Source organism: Chrysemys picta, chromosome 8 (assembly GCF_011386835.1).
Source record: "Chrysemys picta bellii isolate R12L10 chromosome 8, ASM1138683v2, whole genome shotgun sequence".
NCBI lineage: Eukaryota > Metazoa > Chordata > Testudines > Emydidae > Chrysemys > Chrysemys picta.
In genome coordinates this window covers 109,133,774-109,160,031 of record NC_088798.1, presented here as the reverse complement: position 1 = coordinate 109,160,031, position 26,258 = coordinate 109,133,774, and the positions used below count along the sequence as shown (strand labels likewise).

Below are 26,258 nucleotides of genomic sequence, written 5' to 3'. Positions count from 1 at the left end.
AGATACCGGAACAAATTAAACCTTGGTTTGCAAGCACCAGGAGGATAACAGAGTAATAAGGAACAGCCAGCATGGATTTGTCAGGAACAAGTCATGCCAAACCAACCTCATTTCCCCCTTTGACAGGGCTACTGGCCTAGTGGATGGGGGAAGCTGTCAGCATGATGTATCTTGATTTTAGTCAGTCCCACATGACATGCTGTATCCTGGCCTCTGAAGTGTCCCTTCGAGCCTGGACGCAGGATTGCAAGGGACTTCACCTGTCACACCTCCCCTGGGGACCTCTTTCTTGGCCACAATGGCCAGTCCCAGCTGGTGTCTTCTGAGGCAGGCCCCCTGCCAGGTCATGTAACAGTTCGCTCCCCTGCCAGGGCACTCAGAGTCCCAGTCGAGGGGCAGGAAAGGTCCTTCACCCCTCCTGGGGTGCTTCTCCCTGCTCTTGTCAGAGCTCTGACACCCCAGGCTTTTCCTGCTGGGGTCCAAATACCACAGCCCCTGGTCTTCCGCCCCTCCCCGGCTTCTCTTCTCTTCCCTTCTCCCTGTAGGCCCTGGCTCAGGGCTCCCCCGCAGGAGCCAAATCTGCTCCCTGGGGTGCCTCAGCCAGATGCTGCCAGTCTCTTCCCAGCGGGGGGCTCCCCTTGTTCCCCTGGGCTCCTGACTCTATTGAAGTCCTGCTCGCCCTGCTCCCCACCACAGCTGGGGCCAGTCTTTCTAGCTAAGCCCCATTACACCCAGTGGGGGTCACTAATTAGCCCTTGTGTTGCCAGCCCATCAGTGAGGATGAGGGATAGCTGCTAAGCCATAGGTAAACTGAGTCCAGCTTGCCTCAGAGGGCAGCCAGCCAGTGACACATGGTCGCCAGCAAACTGGGGAGATGTGCTATAAGGTGGTGCACAACTGGTTGAAAGACTGAACTCAAAGAGGAGTCATCAATGATTTGCTGTCCAACTGGACGGATGTAGCTAGTGGGGTCGTGCAGGGGGCTGTCCTGGGTCCAGTACTATTCACCCTTTTCATTCATGACGTGACTAGTGGAGTGGAGAGGATGCTTATGACATTTGCAGATGACACCAAGCTGGGAGGGGTTGAAAGCACTTTGGAGGACAGGACTAGAATTCAAAATGCCCTTTGCAAACTAGAGAATTGGTCTGAAATAATAAGATGAAATTCAATAAAGACAAGTGCAAAGTACTTCAAGTAGGAAGGAAAAATCAAACACAGAACTAGAAAATGGGGAATAACTGGCTAGGCAGTGGTACTGCAGAAGAGGATCTGGGGGTTATAGCAGAACCCATATTGAACACGAGTCATCAGTCTGATGCAGTTGTGAAAAGGGCTAATATCATTCCGGGCTGTATTAACAGGAGTGTGGTATGTAAGACACGGTAGGTAATTGTCCTGCTCTACTTAGCACTGGGGAGGCCTCCGCTGGAGTCCTGTGTCCAGTTGTGGGCACCAGGCTTTAGCAAAGATGTGGACAAATTGGAGGACAGCAGAGGACAGCAACAAAAATGATCAAAGGTTTAGAAAACCTGACCTATGAGGAAAGGTTCAAAAGGTTAAAAAAACGAGGTACGTTTAATCTTGAGTAAAGAAGACTGAAGTGAGGAGACCCAGGAACAGTCTTCAAATTTGTTTAGGGCCAGGGCCGGTGCAAGGAAGTTTCGCGCCCCAGGTGAAACTTCCACCTTGCGCCCCTCCCCCCAACCCTGCGGCAGCTCCCCGCCTCCCCCCCCGAGGCGCCCCCCCCGCAGCAGCTCCCTCCCCTGCCCTGAAGCACACCCCCTGCAGTGCCGCACGGCAGCTCCCCACCCCAGCTCACCTAGGGTGACCAGATCACAGGGATGAAATATCGGGACGCGGGGGGGGGAGCAAAAAAAAAATGGCGGCGGAGCAAAAAAAAAAAAAAACCAGTTTCGCAGGGGCGGGGGGCATTAGCAGGCCCCAGCCGCGCCGGGCGCACGTGCTGCCCACCCCAGGGCAAAAGCTGGCCCCGATGCAGAAGGGGATAGGGATAAAGAGGGCGGGGGGGGGACAAGAAGCAAAGTCCGGGGCTGGCCGCAGCGCGGGCGTGCAAGGGGCCAGGGCTGGCACAGCCGAGCCACAGCAGCGGCCGGTCACCTGAGGGGCTCCAGGCTGGGCAACGGGCAGGAGCCAGGGCTTTTCCCAGCCCTGCAGAGCCTCCTGCCCCCAGCCCGCCGTGGGCACATGCGGCGCGTCCCGCCGCCGGCAGGGAGCCCCGCGCCTCTCCCGCTCGGCTGCGCTCCAGCGGCTCCTTCCAGGCGGGGCGAGCCGCTGGAGCGCAGCCAAGCAAGAGAGGCGCGGGGCTCCCTGGCAGCGGCGGGGAAGTTTATGGGGACCCCGGCTGGCCCCTCACCCCTGTCCGCCGGCCTCCCTGCCTGGGACAAGTCTCGCCCCCGCAGCCTCTCTTCGCCGCGTGTCTCCGGCGGCCCACGCTGCCCACCCAGGCCAGAGCCAGCCCCGGCTGCTGCCTCCACAGCAGCGGCCGGTCTCCTGAGGGGCTCCCCGGGGCTCCAGGCTGGGCAACGGGCAGGAGCCAGGGCTTTTCCCAGCCCTGCAGAGCCTCCCGCTCCCCAGCCCGCCGTGGGCACATGCGGCGCGTCCCGCCGCCGGCAGGGAGCCCCGTGCCTCTCCCGCTCGGCTGCGCTCCAGCGGCTCCTTCCCGGCGGGGCCGCGGCAACTTTCCCTTCCCCTCCCAGGCTCCTAGTAGTTGCCCGACCCTCCTCCTAACCTCCTCCCTCCATTGAGAGATCCAATGGGGGAAGGAGGGGGCGGAGTCGGGGTGGGGGGGGGGCGTGAGCGCCGGAGCGGAGGGCAAATTTGCTTTTTTGTCCAGTGTCCCGACCGAACATCGGTCGGGACGCGGGACAAAGAAGGAAATACCGGGACTGTCCCGATAAAATCGGGACGTCTGGTCACCCTAAGCTCACCTCTGCTCCGCCTCCTCCCCGAGCACACTGCCCCCGCTCTAATTCTGCTCCCCTCCCAGGCTTGTGGCGCCAAACAGCTGATCGGTGCCGCAAGCCTGGGAGGCGGGAGAAGTGGAGCGGCCGCTGTGCTGGGAGAGGGAGTCTGAGCCGCACGTGTCAACGCGCCGTCGGCAGCCCAGCCCAGGAACGCTGTAAAAACAAATTGGGGGCACCGCTTTTTGGCGCCCCCAAATCTTGGCGCCCTAGGCAACCGCCTAGTTTGCCTTAATGGTAGCACCGGCCCTGTTTAGGGCTGTTCTAAAGAGCTCAGTGATCAACGTTCTCCAAGTCACCGAAGGCAGGACAAGAAGCAATGGGCTTAATGTGAGGCAAGGGAGATTGAGGTTAGATTGTTGGAAAAACTTTCTAACTCTCAGGGGAATTAAGCTCCGGAGCAGGCTTCCAAGGGAGCTTGTGGCATCCCCGTCATTGGAGGTTTTTAAGCACAGGCTGGACAAATACCTGTCAGGGATGATCTAGGTTAACCTGGTCCTGCCTCGGGGCAGGGGGCTGGACCTGATGACCTCTTGAGGTCCCTTCCAGCCCTGCATTTCTATGATTCTATGGCCCTTTTGCATTGGAGAGCAGATATGCCCCGCTGGGTTTTATAAGGGTTAATTAATGTTTCTGAAGCACTTTGATATCTCAGCCAGAAATCACTAGAGAAGAGCAGAGTAAAACATTACTAATAGGTGCTTATGAATACAAGGCAGTTTTAATTCATTGAACACAGAAAAGCAGATGCCAAAATCAATTAGAGAAAGTGTTTGTATTACAGTAGCTTGAGCCAAATAGGAACAGTCAACTGTAGCCATATTGCTGTCAAAGGATGATTCCACTCCAGACGTCATTGTTAATTTAACCTTGGACACACAGTTCTTTAAGGTAATGAGTACTTAAGTATTAACATAGAGTGTTTATCATGCAAATGAAACGAGACTCCAACAGAACAATGTAAACCCCGGATATTTACAGTACACTAGCTAAATGTCAGTGCAAACTAATTGGCTATGAGCAAGGATTCATCTCGGAGGCAGTGTCTCTGGAGACGCCAGGTACTTGGAATACAATTAGGCCTGAATTAGAAAGGGAATTAGGAGTGATCCTTGTTTTTGACACGAAGAGCTGAACTGGAACTAGCGGTGCTGGGGGTGCTCCCACACCCCCTGGCTTGAAGTGGTTTCCATTATATGCCGGGTTTACAGTTTGGTTCAATGGCTCTCAGCGCCCCCACTATACACATTGTTCCAGCCCCCCTGCTGAACATATGAGCTGCAGGTGTCAATTTAGTTTATTGGTGTAATTGATACAGTGGCAGTTATCATAAAAGCCTCTGGTTTGAAGTGCCGTCGGCCAAATTCTCTGCTGATGAAAACGGGTGCAGCTCTGTTAAATGGAACTGAATTCAGTGGAGCCACACCACTGGCGGAGAACTTCATCCAGTATACGCAGCATGGGGTGTTGACAGGTATGATTCTAGTCAGAATCCCCATCCCAAGCCACAGCTCAGCACCTTACACACAATCACCTCCAGGGTCTAGTGCCTGGGCCCTCTAGGCAAACAGACTTGGGCTCTAATGGACTGTGGTGAGCTGCTGGGTCGAGGACCTGCCCCATAGGACATCCTGTTCTCCAGCCCCCCGAGTTCCTACCTAGCATGGTTAGCAAGAGCATTCTAGCTGTGAAAGCAAACAGGGAGAGAAGCACCCCTTTGATGTCTGTGGGACTTGAGGTATCCAGGGTGTTATAGTCACTCTCAGCATTCTGGGGGGCACTGTAACATGCTCCATCAGACTAGCATTGCGCATTAAGCAGGTAGCCGCAGTGTGCACTTGTGGAAGGGTCTGAGTGGTCTTCAAGCGCAGGTTCAAATAGCGCTCAGTGAAGTAATCCATTCTGGGGCTCTCAAAGGCCCAGAGGTCTGTGGCAAGGTCCAGATCAGAGAAGAACAGCCACAAACCTCTGGCCAAATGAAGAAGAAGAAAGCTGCTTCTGGCTGTCCCCGGGAATCCATGTGGAGCTGGAAGGATGCCGCATGAGGCGGGCCAGTTTGCAAAATGGGGAGGAAAGTGTTTATCCCACAGCATGTGTCTGCCTGCTGGATGCGGAAACTCCACTGCCTAGTGGGCCTGAGGAATGATGTTGGTGCAGCCGGGGTAGAAATGCTGGTTCCTCCTATGCCCAAATGCCCACCACAATCCACATCTAGCCATAGCCGTCGACAGCTCTAAGGAACTTGAATGATAACAGTCAGAGGGTGAAATTCCATCCTGTGCAGAGAGCCCGCACAAGCTCCATTCACCACATACGGCCCGATGAAGCATTAGTTTGCAGGGTTAAGGCTAAGCTAAACTATCAGGCTTATTAGCTCAAAGCCAGTAGCAGACTCATAAACTTCTGGACATTGTCTAGCCTCTGGGGGGGACAAGGAACCACACTGCATTAGTGTGGGTGACACGTAGGCCATCTGCTGGCCTGTGCCCAGAAGTCAATTTAACTCGTGTTCAGTTATGCCACCCTTACCCACAGTGGGCGGTGGCTTATTCTGCAAGCTGCATCACTGAAATCACTGGGCCCAATCCCAAGCTAGTGTAAATCGGCACAATTCCTTGCACCTCAGTGGAGCTATGCCAATTGACATCAGCTCTGATGTCATCAGGAACTGGCCGAAGGACTTTTCTGTTTTGTTGTCCTTGGGAAATCTGTCATTTGACTGCTTCGTGTTCGGATGCCTGTTGCTTTTCATGCAGAGTGTCTGGCGTGTGGGTAGCTCAGTGCCATATTAGCCTGGCATCTGTAAAAAGTGGGTGTCTCCGCTCTCCCATGCAGGGCCGGGGCTACCATTAAGGCAAACTAGGCGGTTGCCTAGGGCGCCAAGATTTGGGGGGCGCCAAAAAGCGGTGCCCCCAATTTTTTTTTTACAGTGTTCCTACTCCCCCTCCCCGAGCGTGCGGTCGCTGCTCCACTTCTCCCGCCTCCCAGGCTTGCGGCGCCAATCAGCTGTTTGGCGCCGCAAGCCTGGGAGGGGAGGAGAATTAGAGCGGGGGCGGCGTGCTCGGGGAGGAGGCGGAGCAGAGGTGAGCTGGGTTGGGGAGCTGCCGCACGGCTCCCCGGGGGGGGAGGAGCTGCCGCGGGGGGGGGGGGGGGGTGCCTCAGGGCAGAGGGGAGGGGAGCTGCTGCAGGGCTGAGGGGGGGGGGCGCAAGGTGGAAGTTTCGCCTAGGGCCCTGCTCCCATGCAGTCCTGTCCACGTAAGAGCACAGAGTATTCATTGTATAGGGTCATCCTACCAGCAGATGCCATAGGAAATCCATATTCCATAGGAAAGGCTGTATTGCTGGCACTCAATTTCAGCCGTTACTGCTCTTCATGTACTCAGCAGATGAGAGGTGTTCAGGCTCTGTAATTATAGCATAGTGTTAATTCCTTGATGGTCAACTTCCAGTCCAGCCAGAGGCACCCTCGCTCTGGGTCTTGCCAAGCTAACGCGTAGCCGGTATCTTTTCATTCTAACTCCTGTGTAAATATGACTGTGTGAAATGAATAGACCCTCGGGAGTGACGGAGTTTCCCAGTGGTTGGGGTGGCTCAGAACCATTGGAACTCACAGGCCCAGCCAGCCGTCAGCAAGCGCCATGTGAGACAGTAACGGGAATTGATGTTGTAACAACACAGAGTGAATCCCCTTGCCCATCTCTCACGGGGCTCAGCTGCTCCCAGGATCCGCCCAGTCGCAGTGCGAGGGTATTGAACATTGCAATCGGACAGGCCAGAGACAGGCCACGCTCTTGCCTGCATCCAGACTTGATTGGCATGTGTAGGCCTGTTGTATTAACTTGGATGAAACAGATGGGCCAGAGGTTTTAACGTAACCTAGTTCCTTTTAACATTAAACAGCGTTAAACAGGGTCCGGGGCTTGGTTTACAGGGACTTCAGCTCGCTTAGCACGGTCACACACATACTATTAAATATTTAAAATACTTTTTATTAAAGATACAGAAAAGAAGTGAAAAGCAATTACAGCAGTTAAATGTACAGTGCTAAAAAAGGCTTTCGTTTTTGCAACTTCCCTTGTTCCCTTTCCCTTTAGCTATGGACAGTTTTTAGAAGGAACCTCCCTCCCCCCATTGGTGTTTGACTGTCTCTTAGATGGTATCAAAGATGTGGAAAAGAGAAAAAATGAGTTGGGCTGGGCTGGAGATATTGCGGCTGTTGTGGTTGTTAAGGCCAGTCTCAGAAGGCAGGGCCCCCTTCTTTGACAGACTCCTAGATGGTATCAGAACTGGCAATAACTGTCATCCTGAGTGGTGGCTGGGATTCAGTTGGAGCCATCAGTGGTGGTGATATGATCTGGGTCCCTCTCTTTGTGGCCTGTTCTGGTCAGGACACCTCCCACGATTGGACGATGAAGGCCCACGGACCTTTAAGGACCCCAAAAGGGAGCTGGGTGAAATAACCCATCCCCTGATTATTTTTTCAACTAATTAAGCCCAATATCCAACATACCAATTATGGTTCATTAGCTTCCGGCTCTCCAGCTCTTGTTTTTAATAAGATTAATTTCAACACAGTCTTTGAATCAGGTCAATTTGGCCTTTTTGTTTAGACTAATTGTCTTATTCTGTCTCCCTTTTGTACCTTTCCCCATCAGCGTTGGTGATTATAGGTTATTGTAACATCTTATGAAGGTTTACATATTTTCGAGAGGAGCTCACAATTTGGGTACATTTATAGGCTCCATTGTAACAACAGCTCTCCTCAGGAGTTCCTTCTGTTAGCAACCCAGGACTGAACAAGCTGTTTTGATGCATGGCAGATTTTTGTCATTTGTGACCCCAAAATGCAATTCTGAAGTACCAACCTGGGATCCAACTCCTTGAGAAACTCACGCAGTGTGTGCAGCTCTCATGCAGTATGTCTTCGTGAATACACAGGGCACACTCAGAGTACATAGTAGTATTAAGAACAGACTGATATGGAAAGTCCATTTTCTTTCCATTTTAATAACACATCTAGATTCAAAGTATTATTGGTTTCCCCCCAGGGAAGAGAAGGAGATTTGTGAGATGGCAAAGAGGAGTTTTTGTTTGTCACAAGCCTAATCTGAAACCCCTACTGAATTATGAAACGGTCTGACGTGTGCTACAGCCAAAGGGCACAACGCTCTCCTCCCCCGGCCACATCTCTTGTACACGTGCCCAGCCGTTAGAAGAACTTGGCAGGTATCGCTCTTCAGTGGTTTCCATTCCCCTGCAAAGCAGGATACAGGGGGAGGGGTATTTGCATTTTTAACCTGACCATTAGTTGTGCAAACGTGTCAGAGGAATTGCCACGGGAGATACTGGGAGGAGCACAGGCAGGGTCCCCAGTATATATACAGGCGCTGTTCATGTACCGCTCTACAGGAGAATTGATTAAGCCTTGCCCAGTTTACGACGTGACCCTGAACAGACAGCCATCTCCACCATGAAGCTGACAGTTGTCTTCACGCTTGTCACCCTGGCGGTTTGCTGCTACTCAGGTAAGTGAGCTGTTGTCTGCAGAACACGGTGCGTATGGAACCTCTGCAACCGACGAGGCCTTGGTTGAAAACTGCAATTCTTCCTGCTAGGGAAAAATTCACTCAGGGCCTGATCCCCTTCCCTTTGATGTGACTGGAAAGATCCTGACCCCAATGGGATCTGGATCAGTCCCTCAGTCAGAATCTGTACGATAAATAAGGATGCTAATTACAAAGCAGCATTTAAAATAACTTGCAAATATTTCAATATAGTCAGTGATCTGAACAGGGCAGTCTTGTAATCTCTGCAGGCTGCCATCTTTAAGGGAACTGCAGCAGTCACATCCGAGCTGCAGCTAGACACGGAGGGTTTTTTGAACATGGCATAAGGGGGTTACATCCCCAAATGCTAATGTTAGGGAAAGCTCACTTTAAAACAGAAATCACTTAAACTTTAATTTTTTGTTTCTTTTTCAACACATTTTAGAATTTTAAATCACAGTGCGGCTGGGTGGTGGAGTGATCTGCTTGGTGAAGGGGCTGTGATGGTCCCAGCGTATCCTTACCCCGAGTGAAAGGTCCATGGCCTGGGAGCAGAGTGCTGCTTTCATCCATGTTATTCAAGAAGTTCTTTTATAACTTTGGCCATTGGCCATGCAATGCTCTGCCCCCTCCTAACACTGAGAAACACCCCGAACGCTTTAGTAACAAGGACATTCAAAATGTTTGTTCGTTCTCCTGTTGAGTTTGTTGGATGATTTTGCCTTGCAGCTTCTGCTCTTCTGGTTGACAATCTTCTGCCAAACCCGGTGACAAACGTGGTTTCCGTTCCTGTCGGCGTCCTCACTGATCTGATTGGAGGGGTACAGGGCTGTGTGAACGAGCTCACCCCCAAAGCGCTGTCTGCCCTTAATAGGGTGCTGGTAAGTCCATCTTCTTGTTCTCCCAATCTAACATTAAGTTCAATATATCAACTTCCTACTAACCTGGATTTTCTATTAATTATTATTACTGTTGTTAAATGGAAATGCTACAGGGAAAACAATGACCCAAACTAATACCAGTTTGAATATAAGGAGTGAATGGGGCCAAAAGGTAGGACGCATCAAAGAAACACCAAACTCAGAAGGTTTTTCCAATATCCGGGTACCCAGATTTAATTTGCACCATGGCATTTGAGAGAATACACAGACCGGATGTGTATTACCTTCTATGGCGAGGAGATTACCGGCTCTTTGAGTCAGAATTGATACCCAGGGGATATTCCAGGTCACTAATATGTTGCATGTGATGGTTTCTCTGGCCTGTGTTTGAAAGAAAGATATGTAAATCTAGATGATGTGTTTCTTGTTAATTGCTAACTCTATGGATATTTTTTGCTATCGAATGAGAATTAAGCCAAAGGGCCTTCCTGGCTGAACACCTTTGATCCCTATGTATCTTCTCTGTATCTGGCATCTCCAGTTCAGGGTGGGAGACACTGACGGGGGCTCCAGGAGAAGCCATGTGGCTCCCCGTTTGCATTTTCCTGGGTAATGTGCAGCTGAGGGAAAACATTACAAACTGGGGAGATCCACACAACAACCGAGCGCGGAGAAGCAAAGTGCCACCAATCCGCATGGCCCCTGTACCAGGGCACTGCTTCTCCCCAGCCTGCACAGGACTCACTGTCACGCCCACAGTCTCTCTTGGGTATTTGATTGTCCCACACGTAACCTAACCAAAGAAGAACAGTTCCTCAGCCCCCCTGGGCTACTGTCACCAGGGGATTTCCCCCCTTTCCCTTTCCGACTCACTCCCCAGCCCTGGGGACTCTGGCAGTCCTGCTGCCTGCAGCCTCCTAACTCTGACTGACCAGGTCTCCCTCCTCCCAGGGCCAGGGGCCCCCTTATAAGCCCTAATCGGGGTCCTCTGATGCGCACAGGTGCCCTGGCCCTGCTCCCTGTTAAGGGGCCTGTGTCAGCCTGGGATCGCTCCACGGCCTGGAACCTGACAGACATTGAATTCAAGCTCCTGGGACAGGACAAAGTCTCTTCTTATCCCATCGTGCCTTATTCCCGGCCTAGCCGCAGACTCAGTCCCTTAACTGTCCGTTCCGGGGTCGTGTACAACTGAGGGGGAAACGTCACAAACTGGGGAGCTCCAGAGCACAACGGAGCCCAGAGAACAGCGAGCAGCCAGTGCGAGTGGCCCTGCCGCCCCCAATATGGCAGCCGTTTACTGCAGCTCTAAGTTGTTTCTTTACTGGTCTTGTGCAATGTAACCCCTGGCCAGGAGCTCAGCTCTGCATTCACTGCTCTTGCTCTGTCTTTTAGGGTATTCTGGGTATACTGAACGTCCTGGGGTAAGGATTCCTGCAGAGCCCGGCGCGGATCTCGGATGGATGAATACCGGACACTCCCCTCTTCTTCCTCTCTGATTTGAGCTTTCCTCCTATCTCTGCATGCAGCCAAGCTCCCGGTGCTCTCACCCCCCTGGGAGGGCTCAGCATCGCTCCAGTCATTGGTTTCAATAAACTACCTGCAATGCACTTCCTCCTTCGTCTGCTTTGCTCAGAGTAACACAGAGGATGCGGCTGGTTTGGGTCTGAGGTGTATTATAGGGAACAGCTGGAGTTTTTGCTGTTGTGAGTTCCTGGCGTGCCCGGGGTGAGGTGGGTGTACAATGCCCAGTGATCTCACGGTGAAGTGGCCGGTATGGGTGTAACATTCATTCCTCCAACCCCATTTCCCCGCAGAAAACTGACTCAGGCTGGCTCCCTGATGGAAAAATAGTGCACCTCAATAGTTAACCCTTTAGCGACTGGACTACAACATAAGTGTGCTGGTGTGTGTAACAGGACTTAGGGTGATGGAGTGAGGTTTTCCTCCATCTCTGTCCACAGTTTCTGCCCCAGAAAGAAATCTCTCTCACCCTGATATGCCAAACCACCCGGGATGGTTTCCCTGCTGTATTGGGCCCACCGAGGGACAGACCGATTCTCCCTCTCGGGTCCCTTCCCTGTCGACTGAAAGTCTCAGTATTATCAAGATCCAGCAGATTACGCTGTTTAGGCACAGAGAAATCAGTAACATTTCTGGTATCAGTGCATCTCAGAGTTACGGGGAAGGCCTTGACCACAAATGGAAGGGGAAACCAGCATTAAATACACCTACAGGAAACACAGAAGGGTCTCCAGGGGCCCAGCATCTTCAGCTCCCCGCCCATCAGTCGCAGAATGTGCATAGTGAAGCTCTAACGGCCATGCTCTGCCTGGTTCCTGGTGCAAAGGAGCGTCATCTTTCATGAGAGCCCCAGGCAGGGTCTGTGAGGGTCCCTCTTGGTGCTCGCTGCATTCAGGGTTTTGTTCCCCTGCGTTTCTCAGGGTTTTGCTCCGGATGGGTAGAGATTCCCTGAAGTCCCAACAGGTGGAAGTAGAATCCCCCCTTCACTGTCTTTAGCACTTGGATGAGCCAGGGAAACCTCCTCCCTTCCCTGATCCCGTCTCCTCTGGGGAATGGTGCCAGCTCCTATGATAAACTCCCACTCCAGCCACACGCCCTTTGTTCATTGCTTTGTGCTTTAATGTCGTTAGAGTAAATGTGGTTGAGATACAACAACTGAATCCAAAGCTGCTGATGGAGAAGGCTGGGGCCAAAAGGGTACAATCCCCCGCACATGTTGGACCACACAAACCACACTGGTTTAATGTACCTAGTGTGTAGACGCCACCTTGCACTCCGCTAGCAAATCACTCACTCATGTCTCTTCCTGCAAATGCATCTCAGGCCCCTTCCTGATGCATGTCACATTCGTCATGCAGAAACGGAGCCACGTGGTGGTTTCTCAGGCACAGAAAAGATTCACTGAGAGGCAGGATGAAGGAGCCTGGAAACATTCGTACATCTCAGCTTGAGATCAGGAGAAACGCTGAGCTAGTGTCTCTTGGGAGTTTTCCAAAGCTGCTGTGTAAATGGGAATCTCTCCTGCGTGTCCGGGCTGCAAGGCTATTGCAAGGGCTAGGTGTGGCACTTCTTTCACCATCCCTCTGTCACCCCTCAATGCTTCCACACAGGATGAGTGGGCTATTTGCTGCCAGCAGGGGCCCCAGGAAAGGAGACAGACAAGCTGCCATTCTGCCTGCCTTGGAGACAAAGGGAAAGCATCATGTGCTCACCTTGAAACCCTCTTTCTCTGGGCCTGGGACAAGCACTGGCTGGGATTGGCCTCCCCATGTCCCTGAGGTTATCGCAGATTAGAAGGTGAAAAAAACGCACTCACAATGACATGTTTTCCGAGCTCATGCAGTCCTCCTGCACTGATAGGGCACAGCTCAATGCATGGAGGCATTCAGTGGCAGAGGCCAGGAAAGAATTAAGTGAGCACGAAGAGCGGAAGCAGGACGCGATGCTGGGGCTAATGTGGGGGGCAAACGGACATGATGAAGCATCTGTTGGAGCTGCAGGAAAGCCAACAAGAGCACAGACCCTCGCTGCATCCACTGTATAACTGCCTACCCTCCTCCCCATGTTCCATAGCTTCCTCTCCCAGACACCCAAGAACCCGGGGGGGGGGGAGGTTCTGGGCACCCAGCCACTCCACTCCAGAGGATGGCCCAAGCAACAGAAGGCTGTCATTCAAACAGTTTTATTTTTAGTGTGGCTACAATAAGCAATGTGGCCTTGTCCTTCCCTCCTCCCCCACCCCACCTGGGCTACCTTGATCGTTATCTCATTTTTAAAAAATTAATAAAGAAAGAATGCATGGTTTCAAAACAATAGTTACTTTATTTCGAAGTGGGGAAGGTGGTTGGCTTACAGGGAATTAAAATCAACAAAGGGGATGAGTTTGCATCAAGGAGAAACACACACAACTGTCACACCGAAGCCTGGCCAGTCGTGAAACTGGTTTTCAAAGCCTCTCTCCTTGCTGTGCTCTTCTAATTTCCCTGGTGTCTGGCTGTTCAAAATCAGACACCAGGCGATTTGCTTCAACCTCCCACCATAAACGTCTCCCCCTTACTCTCACAGATATTATGGAGCACACAGACAGCAGCAATAACGATGGGAATGTTGGTTGCACTGAGGTCTGACCAACAGCGCCAGCGAGCTTTTAAACGTCCAAAGGCACATTCTACCACCATTCTGCACTTGCTCAGCCTATAGTTGAACTGTTTCTTACTACCGTCCAGGCTCCATGAACGGATCCCCCGAGCTCGTCGCTGGGGAGCAGGAGAGCAGAGTTGCAGGGGAAGGTGGGAAAAATTTGCAGGCAGTTTTAGTCTCTAACAGACCTTGCTCACCTGCACATTTGTGAGGCCAAGATGGCCGCTGTTGTAACTTAGGCCATCACGGGATGGGATTTTGGTTGTTTGGTTGTTGCAGTTCTGTGCACATGAGCAGCATGATTCTAGTGCTGCAAGTTAGATCCCCGGGATGGCCTAAATGTGCAAATGGCTCATGAATGCAAAAGTGGTTCCCAAGAACATTATGTTGTTGCTTCTTTTTAAAAGAGGCAACACACCTGGGTAAGATCGCCACAGGCTCAGGCTACTCTCCAAGTACACAAGCTTAATCACTGGTGCATACAACTTTCATGGTTTGTGTAAACGTACAGCTAACTGTTCTGCTAAACACCTTGCATTTTGCTGGGATGCTGGGAGTTCCTTTCCCAGACCTGCAGAAGAGCTCTGTGTGGCTCAAAAACTTGTCTCTCTCACCAACAGAAACTGGTCCAATAAAAGATGTTACCTTGCCCACCGTAATATCCTGGGACAGACACAGCTACAGATGCACTGCATACAGCCTTAACTGTGTAAGCAGGGGCAAAGGAGGGGAGATTTTTCCTTCTTTAGAATCATAGAATCATAGAATATCAGGGTTGGAAGTGACCTCAGGAGGTCATCTAGTCCAACCCCCTGCTCAAAGCAGGACCAATTCCCAACTAAATCATCCCAGCCAGGGCTTTGTCATGCCGGGCCTTAAAAACCTCTAAGGAAGGAGATTCCACCACCTGCCTAGGGAACCCATTCCAGTGCTTCACCACCCTCCCAGTGAAAAAGTTTTTCCTAATATCCAACCTAAACCTCCCCCACTGCAACTTGAGAGCATTACTCCTTGTTCTGTTATCAGGTACCACTGAGAACAGTCTAGATCCATCCTCTTTGGAACCCCCTTTCAGGTAGTTGAAAGCAGCTATCAAATCCCCCCTCATTCTTCTCTTCTTCAGACTAAACAATCCCAGTTCCCTCAGTCTCTCCTCATAAGTCATGTGCTCCAGCCCCCTAATCATTTTTATTGCCCTCCGCTGGACTCTTTCCAATTTTTCCACATCCTTCTTGTAGTGTGGGGCCCAAAAACTGGACACAGTACTCCAGATGAGACCTCACCAATGTCGAATAGAGGGGAATGATCACGTCCTTCGATCTGCTGGCAATGCCCCTACTTATACAGCCCAAAATGCTGTTAACCTTCTTGGCAAGAAGGGCACACTGTTGACTCATATCCAGCTTCGCGTCCACTGTGACCCCTAGGTCCTTTTCTGCAGAACTGCTGCCTAGCCATTCGATCCCTAGTCTGTAGCAGTGCATGGGATTCTTCTGTCCTAAGTGCAGGACTCTGCACTTGTCCTTGTTGAACCTCATCAGGTTTCTTTTGGCCCAATTGTCTAATTGGTCTAGGTCCCTCTGTATCCGATCCCTACCCTCCAGCGTATCTACCACTCCTCCCAGTTGAGTGTCATCTGCAAACTTGCTGAGAGTGCAGTCCACGCCATCCTCCAGATCATTAATGAAGATATTGAACAAAACCGGCCCCAGGACCCACCCTTGGGGCACTCCGCTTGATACGGGCTGCCAACTAGACATGGAGCCGTTGATCAAGGGATTCTGGTTGCACCTGTTGGGACTTCAGGGACCTCTCCCCTGGCCAATGCACAGTCTCTACCCATCCGGAGCAAAACCCTGAGAAACGCCGGGGAACAAAACCCCGAATGCAGCGAGCACCAAGAGGGACCCTCGCAGACCCTGCCTGGGGCTCTCACGAAAGATGACGCTCCTTTGCACCAGGAACCAGGCAGAGCATGGCCGTTAGAGCTTCACTATGCACATTCTGCGACTGATGGGCAGGGAACTGGAAGATGCTGGGCCCCTGGAGACCCTTCCATGGTTCCTGTAGGTGTATTTAATGCTGGTTTCCCCTTCCATTTGTGGTCAAGGCCTTCCCCGTAACTCTGAGATGCACTGATACCAGAAATGTTACTGATTTCTCTGTGCCTAAACAGCGTAATCTGCTGGATCTTGATAATACTGAGACTTTCAGTCGAAGGGTAAGGGACCCAAAAGGGAGAATTGATCTGTCCCACCATCCCGGGTGGTTTGGCATATCAGGGTGAGAGAGATTTCTTTCTGGGGCAGAAACTGTGGACAGAGATGGAGGAAAACCTCACTCCATCACCCTAAGCCCTGTAACACACACCAGCACACTTATGTTGCAGTCCAGTAGCTAAAGGGTTAACTATTGAGATGCACATATTGGCATCAGGGAGCCAGCCTGAGTCAGTTTCTGCGGGGAAATGGGGTTGGAGGAATGAATGTTACACCCATACCGGCCACTTCACCGTGAGATCACTGGGCATTGTACACCCACCTCACCCCGGGCACGCCAGGAACTCACAACAACGGCAAAAACTCCAGCTGTTCCCTATAATACACCTCAGACCCAAACCAGCCGCATCCTCTGTGTTACTCTGAGCAAAGCAGACGAAGGAGGAAGTGCATTGCAGGTAGTTTATTGAAACCAATGACTGGAGCGATGCTGAGCCCTCCCAGGGGGGTGAGAGCACAGGGAGCTTGGCTGCATGCAGAGATAGGAGGAAAGCTCAAATCAGAGAGGAAGAAGAGGGGAGTGTCCGGTATTCATCCATCCGAGATCCGCGCCGGGCTCTGCAGGAATCCTTACCCCAGGACGTTCAGTATACCCAGAATACCCTAAAAGACAGAGCAAGAGCAGTGAATGCAGAGCTGAGCTCCTGGCCAGGGGTTACATTGCACAAGACCAGTAAAGAAACAACTTAGAGCTGCAGTAAACGGCTGCCATATTGGGGGCGGCAGGGCCACTCGCACTGGCTGCTCGCTGTTCTCTGGGCTCCGTTGTGCTCTGGAGCGCCCCAGTTTGTGACGTTTCCCCCTCAGTTGTACACGACCCGGAACGGGCAGTTAAGGGACTGAGTCTGCGGCTAGGCCGGGAATAAGGCACGATGGGATAAGAAGAGACTTTGTCCTGTCCCAGGAGCTTGAATTCAATGTCTGTCAGGTTCCAGGCCATGGAGCGATCCCAGGCTGACACAGGCCCCTTAACAGGGAGCAGGGCCAGGGCACCTGTGTGCATCAGAGGACCCCGATTAGGGCTTATAAGGGGGTCCCTGGCCCTGGGAGGAGGGAGACCTGGTCAGTCAGAGTTAGGAGGCTGCAGGCAGCAGGACTGCCAGAGTCCCCAGGGCTGGGGAGTGAGTCGGAAAGGGAAAGGGGGGAAATCCCCTGGTGACAGTAGCCCAGGGGGGCTGAGGAACTGTTCTTCTTTGGTTAGGTTACGTGGGGGACAATCAAATACCCAAGAGAGACTGTGGGCGTGGCAGTGTGTCCTGTGCAGGCTGGGGAGAAGCAGTGCCCTGGTACAGGGGCCATGCGGATTGGTGGCACGTTGCTTCTCCGCGTTCAGTTGTTGTGTGGATCTCCCCAGTTTGTAATGTTTTCCCTCAGCTGCACATTACCCAGGAAAATGCAAACGGGGAGCGAGTCCGTGGGCTGGGCAGGGAGTGATGCATGATGGGCTGTGAGCTCAGGAGAGGTTTGGACCTGTCCCAGCAGCACAGCTAGGAAAAGTGGCAGCATTTTGTAACATTTTGTTCATTTATGTTTGTTGCTGAAAGGTCCTGAAGAAAACCCTTGTCGGAGCTCAGCAATGAGGGTCACTCCTCAGCTCCTCCACATGGCTTCTCCTGGAGCCCCCGTCAGTGTCTCCCACCCTGAACTGGAGATGCCAGATACAGAGAAGATACATGGCGATCAAAGGTGCTCAGCTAGGAAGGCCCTTTGGCCTAATTCTCATTCGATAGTAAAAAATATCAATAGAGTTAGCAATTAACAAGAAACATATCATCTAGATTTACATATCTTTCTTTCAAACACAGGCCAGAGAAACCATCACATGCAACATATTAGTGACCTGGAATATCCCCTGGGTATCAATTCTGACTCAAAGAGCCAGTAATCTCCTCGCCATAGGAGGTAATACACATCCGGTCTGTGTATTCTCTCAAATGCCATGGTGCAAATTAAACCTGGGCATCCAGGTATTGGAAAAACCTTCTGAGTTTGGTGTTTCTTTGATGAGTCCTACCTTTTGGCCCCATTCACTCCTTATATTCAAACTGGTATTAGTTTGGGTCATTGTTTTCCCTGTAGCATTTCCATTTAACAACATAATAATAATTAATAGAAAATCCAGGTTAGTTGGAAGTTGATATATTGAACTTAATGTTAGATTGGGAGAACAAGAAGATGTACTTACCAGCACCCTATTAAGGGCAGACAGCGCCTTGGGGGTGAGCTCGTTCACACAGCCCTGTACCCCTCCAATCAGATCAGTGAGGACGCCAACAGGAACGGAAACTACGTTAGTCACTGGGTTTGGCAGAAGATTGTCAACCAGAAGAGCAGAAGCTGCAAGGCAAAATCATCCAACAAACTCAACAGGAGAACGAACAAACGTTTTGAATGTCCTTGTTGCTAAAGCGTTCGGGGTGTTCTCAGTGTTAGGAGGGGGCAGAGCATTGCATGGCCAATGGCCAAAGTTATAAAAGAACTTCTTGAATAACATGGATGAAAGCAGCACTCTGCTCCCAGGCCACGGACCTTTCCCTCGGGGTTAAGGATACGCTGGGACCATCACAGCCCCTTCACCACGCAGATCACTCCACCACCCAGTCGCACTGTGATTTAAAATTCTAAAATGTGTTGAGAAAGAAACAAAAAAATTAAAGTTTAAGTGGTTTCCATTTTAAAGTGAGCTTTCCCTAACATTAGGACTTTGGGTAAGAATTCTATAACTTTGTCGTCTAGACACAAACTGCTAATTAAAAACTTTTGCCAAGTATTCAATTTCGCAAACCTTGACAGGTAAAGTTTTCTGCAAAATCAAATGATTTCCAGTCCCCTGGCTCAGTGTAAGCCATGACTGAAGGATGGATGGTTATTCACTTTAAACACAATGCACCGGATCCGGCTCTTACTAACACCTGTGTAATCTGGAGTAACCCCACTACACATGTGAGCAGGACTGGGCCTGATCCATTTACATATGAAATAATGACTCTAGAAGAAGCCAGGCTGTAGATCCGTTGACATGTATCGTGACAGGAAGGTCCAAGCTGCTCCCAGAGCCACAGACTGCAGCAGATTTACACAGTATTTTTGATTAAATTCTACAAGTTTGTTCGTTTAAGGTATAAACATTTATAGAGCTGTTCAGAGGAGCCCGAGCCCAACAGCATTTGGGGATGTAACTCCCTTATGTCATGTTCAAAAAACCCTCCGTCTCTAGCTGCAGCTCGGATGTGACTGCTGCAGTTCCCATAAAGATGGCAGCCTGCAGAGATTACAAGACTGCCCTGTTCAGATCACTGACTATATTGAAATATTTGCAAGTTATTTTAAATGCTGCTTTGTAATTAGCATCCTTATTTATCGTACAGATTCTGACTGAGGGACTGATCCAGATCCCATTGGGGTCAGGAGTCTTTCCAGTCACATCAAAGGGAAGGGGATCAGGCCCTGAGTGAATTTTTCCCTAGCAGGAAGAATTGCAGTTTTCAACCAAGGCCTCGTCGGTTGCAGAGGTCCCATACGCACCGTGTTCTGCAGCCAACAGCTCACTTACCTGAGTAGCAGCAAACCGCCAGGGTGACAAGCGTGAAGACAACTGTCAGCTTCATGGTGGAGATGGCTGTCTGTTCAGGGTCACGTCTTAAACTGGGCAAGACTTAATCAATTCTCCTGTAGAGCGGTACATGAACAGCGCCTGTATATATACTGGGGACCCTGCCTGTGCTCCTCCCAGTATCTCCCGTGGCAATTCCTCTGACATGTTTGCACAACTAACGGTCAGGTTAAAAATGCAAATACCCCTCCCCCTGTATCCTGCTTTGCAGGGGAATGGAAACCACTGAAGAGCGATACCTGCCAAGTTCTTCTAACGGCTGGGCACGTGTACAGGAGATGTGGCCGGGGAGAAGAGCGTTATGCCTTTTGGCTGTAGCACACGTCAGACCGTTTCATAATGCAGTAGGGTTTCAGATTAGTTTTGAGACAAACAAAAACTTCTGTTTGCCACCTCACAAATCTCCTTCACGTCCCTGGGGGAAACCAATAATACTTTGAGTTTATATGTGTTCTTGACATGGAAAGGAACTGGATTTCCCATGTCAGTCTGTTCTTATTACTGCTATGTACGTTGTGTGTTCCTTGTGCCGTCAGGAAGACGTACTGCACGAGAGCTCACTTCTTGCACACACTGCGCGACTTTCTCAAGGAGTTTCAGAGTAACAGCCGTGTTAGTCTGTATCCGCAAAAAGAAGAACAGGAGGACTTGTGGCACCTTAGAGACTAACAAATTTATTAGAGCATAAGCTTTCGTGGACTACAGCCCACATATGCATCCGAAGAAGTGGGCTGTAGTCCACGAAAGCTTATGCTCTAATAAATTTGTTAGTCTCTAAGGTGCCACAAGTACTCCTGTTCTTCTTTTCTCAAGGAGTTGATCCCAGAATTGCTTTACTTCAGAATTGCATTTTGGTGTCACAGATGGCCCAAATCTGCCATACATCAAAATAGCTTGTTCAGTCCTGGGTTGCTAACAGAAGGAATTCCTGAGGAGACCTGTTGTGACAATAGAGCCTACAAATGTACCCAAATTGTGAGCTCCACTCGAAAATGTATGTAAACCTTCATAAGATGTTACAATAACCTATAATCACCAACGCTGATGGGAAAATGTACGAAAGGGAGACAGAATCAGTGAACTCGTCGAAACAAAAAGGTCGAGCTGATAGGGTTGAAAGACTGTATTGAAATTATGCTTCTTTAATACAGAAGATACAGAGCCAGAAATTAATGAACTATAATTGGTATGTCAGATATTAGTCCTAATTGGTCGAGAAAGTAATGAGGGGATGGGCTATTTCACCCTTAAAAAGATCTTTTGTGGGGAAAATAGGAAAGAACAAAAAAACTAATAGATGGAAAGATCTGGCAGAGGTCACTGGAGCGAGCTTCGCTGTCATGGCTGCCGCCCCTCCGTTTCCTGGGACCCCGGGTCTTCATCCTGGCCCATGTTTATCCTATTAGTGCTTGATACCCTTTAGCTATGTGTATACGTCCAATTAGCAGCCTTCTTCTTGCCAACTTTTGTGAGCAGGGCCTGCGTCTGGCTCACAGCTTAACTTTGCTTTATGTTGGCAAAGTCTTGACCATTCCTTTGGTTCAGGCCTCAGGCCTCATACCAGGCCTCTGATACCAAGAGTTTATGTTTCAAGGCCTCATCTTACTACACTGATTAACATTAAACAGGGTTAAGCAGGGTCTGGAGCTTGGTTTACAGACAATTCAGCTTGTTTGGCACAAACACAAAAACACTACTAAATATTTTAAGCTTTTTATTAAAGATACCGAAAAGGAAAAACAGTTCAAGTATTTAAGGTGGTGGTTGGGATGGAGCCGGAGTTGCTAGGGGGGCGTGTTCTCTGGGTCCCTCGCGCTCTGGCCTGTTCTGAACAGGACACCGCTCAGGAGCGGGATCATGAAGGTCTTGTACTTTCCTCACAAAATTTCTCTTTTTAAGAACCCCAAAAGGGAGTGGTGGGTGAAGCAGCCCCTTCCCTCATTATTTTGTTTACCAATTAGGCCTATTATCCAATATACCAATTATGGGTTATTTTATTTTGGCTCTGCATGTCTTGTTTTTAATTTCAACAGAGTCCTTGAATCATATCATCTTGGCCTTTTTGATCTCACTAATTCACTTTTTCTGCCTCCCTTTAGGACCTTTTCCCATCAACATTTGTTATTTTAGATTATTTTAACATCTTATGATTTTTCCATACTTTTAATAGTTGAGCTCACAGTTTCTGTAAATGTATAGGCCCAATGGTCACAATTGTACTTAGTTATATTTTAAGGTTTGCAAATTCTTTATGCCAAACTTGGCATTTACAAATCTGACTCAACTAAATATGAGAAGAACTATAGTTAAAGCTTTTAGATGTTAACACGGCTTAAGAACTAACAATTTACGTTATTTGTCGCTAAACCAAAACTTAAACTGCTGCTGTGATATGTTCTGATGTTTGAGAACAAACTAACTCTTTCTACGTCTTTAGCGATATGCTCGGGATGATTAAATAACATGAGGGGGAAAGGAGTCCAGGAGAGCTGGCTGTATTTTAAAGAATCCTTATTGAGGTTGCAGGAAAAAACCACCCCGATGTGTAGCAAGAACAGTAAATATGGCAGGCGATTAGCTTGGCTAAACAGTGAAATCCTTGCTGACCTTAAACGCAAAAAAGAAGCTTACAAGAAGTGGAAGATTGGACAAAAGACCAGGGAGGAGTATAAAAATATTGCTCAGGCATGCAGGAGTGAAATCAGGAAGGCCAAATCACACTTGGAGTTGCAGCTAGCAAGAGATGTTAAGAGTAACAAGAAGGGTTTCTTCAGGTATGTTAGCAACAAGAAGAAAGTCAAGGAAAGTGTGAGCCCCTTACTGAATGAGGGAGGCAACCTAGTGACCGAGAATGTGGAAAAAGCTAATGTACTCAATGATTTTTTTGCCTCTGTCTTCACGAACAAAGTCAGCTTCCAGACTGGTCAGCTCCCGCTGGGCAGCACAATATGGGGAGGAGGTGACCAGCTCTCTGTGGAGAAAGAAGTGGTTCGGGACTATTTAGAAAAACTGGACGTGCACAAGTCCATGGGGCCGGATGCGCTGCATCCGAGGGTGCTAAAGGAGTTGGCGGATGTGATTGCAGAGCCATTGGCCATTATCTTTGAAAACTCATGGCGATCGGGGGAGGTCCCGGATGACTGGAAAAAGGCTAATGTAGTGCCCATCTTTAAAAAAGGGAAGGAGGAGGATCCGGGGAACTACAGGCCAGTCAGCCTCACCTCAGTCCCTGGAAAAATCATGGAGCAGGTCCTCAAGGAATCAATTCTGAAGCACTTAGAGGAGAGGAAAGTGATCCGGAACAGTCAGCATGGATTCACCAAGGGCAAGTCATGCCTGACTAACCTAATTGCCTTCTATGAGGAGATAACTGGCTCTGTGGATGAGGGGAAAGCAGTGGATGTGTTATTCCTTGACTTTAGCAAAGCTTTTGATACGGTCTCCCACAGTATTCTTGCCACCAAGTTAAAGAAGTATGGGATGGATGAAAGGACTATAAGGTGGATAGAAAGCTGGCAAGATCGTCGGGCTCAACGGGTAGTGATCAACGGCTCCATGTCTAATTGGCAGCCGTTTTCAAGCGGAGTGCCCCAAGCGTCGGTCCTGGGGCCGGTTTTGTTTAATATCTTTATTAATGATCTGGAGGATGGTGTGGACTGCACTTCAGCAATTTTGCAGATGACACTAAACTGGGAGGAGTGGTAGATACGCTGGGAGATGGTGGAATCTCCTTCCCTAGAGGTTTTTAGGGTCAGGCTTGACAAAGCCCTTGCTGGGATGATTTAGTTGGGAATTGGTCCTGCTTTGAGCAGGGGGTTGGACTAGATGACCTCCTGAGGTCCCTTCCAACCCTGATATTCTATGATTCTATGATTCTAAAGAAGGAAAAATCTCCCCCCCTTTGCCCCTGAGTACACAGTTAAGGCTGTATGCAGTGCATCTGTAGCTGTGTCTGTCCCAGGATATTACGGTGGGCAAGGTAACATCTTTTATTGGACCAGTTTCTGTTGGTGAGAGAGACAAGTTTTTGAGCCACACAGAGCTCTTCTGCAGGTCTGGGAAAGGAACTCCCAGCGTCCCAGCAAAATGCAAGGTGTTTAGCTGAAGCTGTTAGCTGTACGTTTACACAAACCATGGACGTTGTATGCACCAGTGATTAAGCTTGTGTACTTGGAGAGTAGCCTGAGCCTGTGGCGATCTTACCCAGGTGTGTTGCCTCTTTTAAAAAGAAGCAACAACATAATGTTCTTGGGAACCACTTTTGCATTCATGAGCCATTTGCACATTTAGGCCATCCCGGGGATCTAACTTGCAGCACTAGAATCATGCTGCTCATGTGCACAGAACTGCAACAACCAAACAACCAAAATCCCATCCCGTGATGGCCTAAGTTACAACAAGGGCCATGTTGGCCTCACAAATGTGCCGGTGAGCAAGGTCTGTTAGAGACTAAAACTGCCTGCAAATTTTTCCCGCTGAGCAAGTGCAGAATGGTGGTAGAATGTGCCTTTGGACGTTTAAAAGCTCGCTGGCGCTGTTGGTCAGACCCCAATGCAACCAACGTTCCCATCGTTATTGCTGCTTGCTGTGTGCTCCATAATATCTGTGAGAGTAAGGGGGAGACGTTTATGGTGGGAGGTTGAAGCAAATTGCCTGGCGTCTGATTTTGAACAGCCAGACACCAGGGAAATTAGAAGAGCACAGCAAGGAGAGTGGCTTTGAAAACCAGTTTCATGACTGGCCAGGCTTCGGTGTGACAATTGTGTGTGTTTCTCCTTGATGCAAACCCGCCCCCTTTGCTGATTTTAATTCCCTGTAAGCCAACCACCTTCCCCCCTTCGAAATAAAGTAACTATTGTTTTGAAACCATGCATTCTTTCTTTACTAATTTTTTAAAAATGAGATAACGATCAAGGTAGCCCAGGTGGGGTGGGGAGGAGGGAAGGACAAGGCCACATTGCTTATTGTAGCCACACTAAAAATAAAACTGTTTGAATGACAGCCTTCTGTTGCTTGGGCCATCCTCTGGAGTGGACCGGCTGGATGCCCGGAGCCTCCTCCCCCTCCCCCGTGTACTTGGGGATCTGGGTGAGGAGGCTATGGAACATGGGGAGGAGGGTAGGCAGCTATACAGTGGATGCAGCGAGGGTCTGTGATCTTGTTGCCTTTCCTGCAGCTCCAACAGATGCTTCATCATGTCTGTTTGCTCCCCCATTAGCCTCAGCATCGCGTCCTGCCTCCGCTCTTCGTGCTCACTTAATTCTTTCCTGGCCTCTGCCACTGAATGCCTCCATGCATTGAGCTGTGCCCTATCAGTGCAGGAGGACTGCATGAGCTCAGAAAACATGTCATCGCGAGTGCGTTTTTTTCACCTTCTAATCTGCGATAACCTCAGGGACGTGGGGAGGCCAATCCCAGCCAGTGCTTGTCCCAGGCCCAGAGAAAGAGGGTTTCAAGGTGAGCACATGATGCTTTCCCTTCGTCTCCAGGGCAGGCAGAATGGCAGCTTGTCTGTCTCCTCTCCTGGGGCCCCTGCTTGCAGCAAATAGCCCCACTCATCCTGTGTGGAAGCATTGAGGGGTGACAGAGGGATGGTGAAAGAAGTGCCACACCTAGCCCTTGCAATAGCCTTGCAGCCCGGACACGCAGGAGAGATTCCCATTTACACAGCAGCTTTGGAAAACTCCCAAGAGACACTAGCTCAGCGTTTCTCCTGCTCTCAAGCTGAGATGTACGAATGTTTCCAGGCTCCTTCATCCTGCCTCTAAGTGAATCTTTTCTGTGCCTGAGAAACCACCATGTGGCTCCGTTTCTGCATGACGAATGTGACATGCATCAGGAAGGGGCCTGAGATTCATTTGCAGGAAGAGACATGAGTGAGTGATTTGCTAGCGGAGTGCACGGTGGCATCTACACACTAGGTACATTAAACCAGCGTGGTTTGTGTTGTCTGACATGTGCGGGGGATTATACCCTTTTGGCCCCAGCCTTCTCCATCAGCAGCTTTGGATTCACTTGTTTTATCTCAACCACATTTTCTCTAAAGACATGAAAGCACAAAGCAATGAACAAAGGGCGTGTGGCTGGAGTGGGAGTTTATCATAGCAGCTGGCACCATTCCCCAGAGGGGACGGATCAGGGAAGGGAGGAGGTTTCCCTGGCTCATCCAAGTGCTAAAGACAGTGAAATGGGGGATGGTCAAGGGGGATTCTGGTCCAGAATGGTCAAGACTTTGCCAATGTAAGGGGACTGTTGCCCCCGTACTAACACTCAGTGGGGGGGTTTGGTTGCTAGCTCCCAGCACTGAAAGGAGGAGGGTCGATGGCAAATCAGGACCCTGAGACTGACAGTCCCCAGGAACAATGGGGAGAGGCCAATGCTCCAGATCAGCCTGATTGACAGGGCGGGCAGCTAATCAGAGAGTCAGGAGGCCAGGGGGGTCCCATCCTCCGTGTGAGCTGGAATGGCCTGGGTCAGACAGAGTGGGGCCGAGCTAAGGAGAGAGCAGGGGCCCGAGCTGAGCTGGGGAGCAGAGCTGCAGCCCCAAAGCCAGAGCACAGCCCAGAGAGAGCAGAGCTGTCCTGGGGGCAGAGCTGCAGCCCCAAAGCCAGAGCACGGCCCAGAGAGAGCAGAGCTGTCCTGGGGGCAGAGCTGCAGCCCCAAAGCCAGAGCATGGCCCAGAGAGAGCAGACCTGCCCTGGGAACAGAGCTGCAGCAACCAGAGCCAGAGGGACCAGACAAGCAGCCCAGGGAGCTGGAGGCAGAGCAGCAGCAGCAGCCGGGCTGAGGCCGAG

At 50.3% G+C, this 26,258-nt stretch overlaps 2 protein-coding genes across 2 annotated transcripts; one reads left to right on the top strand and one right to left on the bottom strand.

The window, feature by feature from the left end:
- Positions 1-8,320: 8,320 nt before the first annotated feature.
- Positions 8,321-10,941, top strand: LOC135973316 (secretoglobin family 3A member 2-like). Its single transcript, XM_065556054.1, has 3 exons — positions 8,321-8,509; positions 9,260-9,411; positions 10,804-10,941. Exons 1-3 carry the CDS (start codon positions 8,455-8,457, stop codon positions 10,834-10,836), a joined length of 240 nt encoding a protein of 79 aa, XP_065412126.1. The 5' UTR covers positions 8,321-8,454; the 3' UTR covers positions 10,837-10,941.
- A 5,321-nt stretch (positions 10,942-16,262) lies between these two features.
- Positions 16,263-19,701, bottom strand: LOC135973315 (secretoglobin family 3A member 2-like). Its single transcript, XM_065556053.1, has 3 exons — positions 19,405-19,701; positions 18,037-18,188; positions 16,263-16,454 (listed from the first exon to the last, which is right to left on the bottom strand). The coding sequence occupies exons 1-3, from the start codon at positions 19,457-19,459 to the stop codon at positions 16,422-16,424; spliced, it is 240 nt and encodes a 79-aa protein (XP_065412125.1). The 5' UTR covers positions 19,460-19,701; the 3' UTR covers positions 16,263-16,421.
- Between the last annotated feature and the right edge of the window lie 6,557 nt (positions 19,702-26,258).